Source organism: Mastomys coucha, unplaced genomic scaffold, assembly GCF_008632895.1.
Source record: "Mastomys coucha isolate ucsf_1 unplaced genomic scaffold, UCSF_Mcou_1 pScaffold14, whole genome shotgun sequence".
Taxonomy (NCBI): Eukaryota; Metazoa; Chordata; class Mammalia; order Rodentia; family Muridae; genus Mastomys; species Mastomys coucha.
The window spans coordinates 81,461,293-81,464,749 of record NW_022196896.1 but is presented as its reverse complement, the minus strand read 5'-3'; the positions used below and the strand labels follow the sequence as shown (position 1 = coordinate 81,464,749).

Here is a 3,457-nt window from a genome sequence, read left to right as displayed (position 1 = left end):
TGTGTATAAAGTAGAGAAGTATCCAATTATGTGACAACCTTTGTGTAATAAAATTTTGTTTAAAGTTCCTGGTTGTGTTACCCTTTCCGTGGTCTCGATGGGAGAAATAAAAGCCAATCAGGGGAGCACAGTTGGGTGTGTAGAAACAGTCCACCTGTATTCTTTAGTCCCTTGCTTTTCCTTGGAGATGGGATTATTGCCTCATGAATTTTTACAGAAGGCGAACACTAGTAAGCTTGACTGATTTGGGGGGAGTATTGAGAAGTGATCATAACGGGGAGTGTAGTCTTTCCTCACCATTTTGAAGTTTATGCCATAGTAAAAAGTGTAAAAAGATTTCATGGACAACTTAGCGTTCTGTAATCCATTGGCCATTCTGTGAAAGCAAGAGCTGGTTGTATTTCCACAAATTGTTTATGCGAATAAAGGATGGAAATTTCCAGAATAGGACAAATAAGCCAGAAATGAAAGGGGAGAACAAACATTAATTCTGTAGTTATTTTAGCTGTGGAAATGTACTTGCATCTACTTCAAAAATGAGTAACCAAGAGGAAAGGAACCTTGATGTACACTGTTTTGTCTGGAAAAAAAAAAATCAATGGAGTGTTTTCACTGGCAGAGAGCCCAGGTAGATGTGGGTGGGTCCGAAACCCCTCCACAGTAACTGGCCTGACCTCACAGCTGCAGGTACAGTCTGGTTAAAGTAACAAGTGCTGAGAGGTTTTTTGATTTTTGCTTTGGGTGGGCTTTTTTCGCCCTCTACCCGTGGCTATCATGCTGATGGTAGACCATGCTGGCCTCAAACTTAGAGATCTCCCTATCTCTGTTTCCCAAGTACTGGATTGAAGATTTGTGCTACTGTTGCCTAGCTTTAATTATTAAACTTTATTAGCTGGATGTGGTGGTATATGCCTTTCATCCCACCACTGGGGAGGCAGATCTCGAGTTTAAAGCCAGCATGGTCTGTAGAGTGAATCCCAGGACAGCCAGGGCTACACAGAGAAATCCTGTCTTGGAAAGAAAATGAAACAACAGGAAACCAACTTGAAAGGCTTTACAACTAACTAGGAGACAAACCTCTCAGCATGCATTGGGATTTTTTTCTTAATTAGGTTAACAAAGAGGACAACCCACCCTGACACATGTATTACCCTCTCATTCCCATGAAATCATCTATGTAAGTTCTGGGTATTGTCTGTTTTGATAGTTTAAGGTTGCTTGTATGCGCATGGCTTGAGTTTTTACTTATTTTTATTTTTTTATTGGATCGTGAGCAACATACCAGTGAGTACATAGTGAAAAAAAAAAATGACTCCCTCCCTCTCTAAGCAAGCATTAATTGCCAATGGTCTGGTAGGAAGGGGTAGGCTCTCAGGAGCCCCTCTCCCATCTGTAATGGAACGTGGACGTCCTTCCACCTTGTGCAGCTTAAGTTCTGAGTGCAGAAGCCATGTCTTGTCCAGATGTTCCTCCAGCACTCCTCATTATCTCTCAGTTCACAGTCTTTCCACTATTCCTCACAAAATGTCCCCTGAAGCCTTAGGGGGTAATGTAGAGGTCCCACTTAGAACACTTGAGTCACTCTCAAAACCCTGCATGAACTACCTACCACTCATGGCACAAAGAAGATACTCTGATGAAAAGTGGCACAAATCCACAAGTAAACAACTGTTGAAGGCAATTTGACAACATATTAGCAAAATAGAGTAGGATGTGGTATCAGTGTTATGCAGCCCCTCTCCCCAGAGCAAGGATGATGGCTCAAAGGATAAAGTGCTGGCTGTACATGTATGAGGACCAGTAGTTTTTGGATCTCTGGCATCCCTGTAAAAAGTCAGATGGACGGCAACATCTGGAATCCCAGCACTTGAGAGACAGAGACAGGTATCCCACCCAGGACATCCCATGTAGCTCGACTATCCAGAATCAGTGAGCTCCAGGTTCAGGGAGAGATTGCTATAATAGCATGAAGAGCCATCAAGGAACACACCCAGGGTCAACTAAAGACCACCATATGCATACATGTACCTAAATACACAGACACATGCAAAACAGGTATGGCAGCTCAAACTTACAATTGTAGCATTTAGGAAGATGGCCAAGAGCCTCAGTAATGAGAGCATCTCCCATGCCACATAGTGACTTCTAGGCCAGCCTGGGTTAATGACACCCCATTAACACTAGATCAAATACCACAACCCAAATCAAATGCAAGGGGCACAATTATAGGCAGGTCACTTTGCTCTGGCCATGTGTGCCTTACCTGCAAGTGGGAAGATCCTGTTTCACTTGTTAAAAGTACAACTAAAGCCCAGGTGTGCAGACAAGCATGAGCGCCTCAGAACCAAACAGCCAGTGCCTGAGAGGAAGTGATTAAACAGACTATGGAGCAAATTCACACAAGTACCAATTACAGCTGAGAGCGCCATGACTAGAAGTTTGTTATGAAGAGGTGATTGGGTTGTAGAGTGAAAGGAAGGGAGAGAATACTGAGTAAAGGAAGAATGCATTTAGTTCAGATTTCTTTGTCTCTATGGAAGGCTTTTCCCTTGTTTTGGCAGTGCTGAGGATCAAATCGAGGATGACTGCTGCACCCCTGAAAGTATTTGTAAGACATCAAGTTCTATAGTACTGTACTTCTGTTGTTACAGTTGCTGAAGCTGTCAACTTCACACATAACTAGTCACCTGGGATGAGGGAGTATGAAAGAACTGCTGTCGTCTTGACTGGCCTAGGGGTACATCTGTGAGACATCCTGACTGCTAACTGATGTAGAAGGCCCAAGCTACTGTGTGGCCTACAACATCCCTGAGCAGGTAGGTCTGCAGTGTGTAAGAAGCTAACTGAACACTAGACAGGCAACAAGCCAGAAAGCCCATTCTCCCAGTCTCTGCTTTAGCTCCTGCCCTGGCTTCCCTCTGTGATAAACGGTGAACCACCACCCGAAATAAACACACTTCTCACAAGTGCTTTTGCTCATTTTGCATTTGCACAAGGAAGCAAACTAGGCCATCTGTCCAAATACACATTAAAACAATAAGAAAAGATTTAAACAACAGCTGCTGGTGGTGATGGCTGAAATGCTTTTAATCCCAGTACTGGAGAGGCAGAGGCAGGAGGATCTCTGTGAGTTAGAGGCCAGCCTGGTCTACAGAGTGAGTTCCAAGGCAGCCAGGGATATTACACAGAGACACTTTATCATGAAAAACCAAACAAAAAACAAAAAGATTTAAATAACCAAAGTCACTATACAAAAATAAACAATTTAACTTTATTAAGTCATGACTTCAACCCTTACACTGATTTGTTTTGTTTTTAAAATCAGTTTAGAATATTATTGAAAGTAAATATGCACAATAAATAGAAAATGCCCTGTGTGGTGCTGGAGACACATAACTACTTACTGATCTGTTGCCTACAGTGGCAGACAAAATTTTGACACACAGTGCAAAGCACC

The 3,457-nt window shown here is 42.7% G+C and overlaps 1 protein-coding gene across 1 annotated transcript in view; it reads left to right on the top strand.

The window, feature by feature from the left end:
* The window catches only part of Hspd1 (heat shock protein family D (Hsp60) member 1), a 10,946-nt gene extending 9,807 nt beyond the window's left edge, over positions 1-1,139 (top strand). Inside the window, exon 14 of the mRNA XM_031368980.1 lies at positions 1,113-1,139. Coding sequence (XP_031224840.1) covers positions 1,113-1,139 — 27 coding nt within the window. The remainder of the gene's footprint in view (positions 1-1,112) is intronic.
* Positions 1,140-3,457: the final 2,318 nt, after the last annotated feature.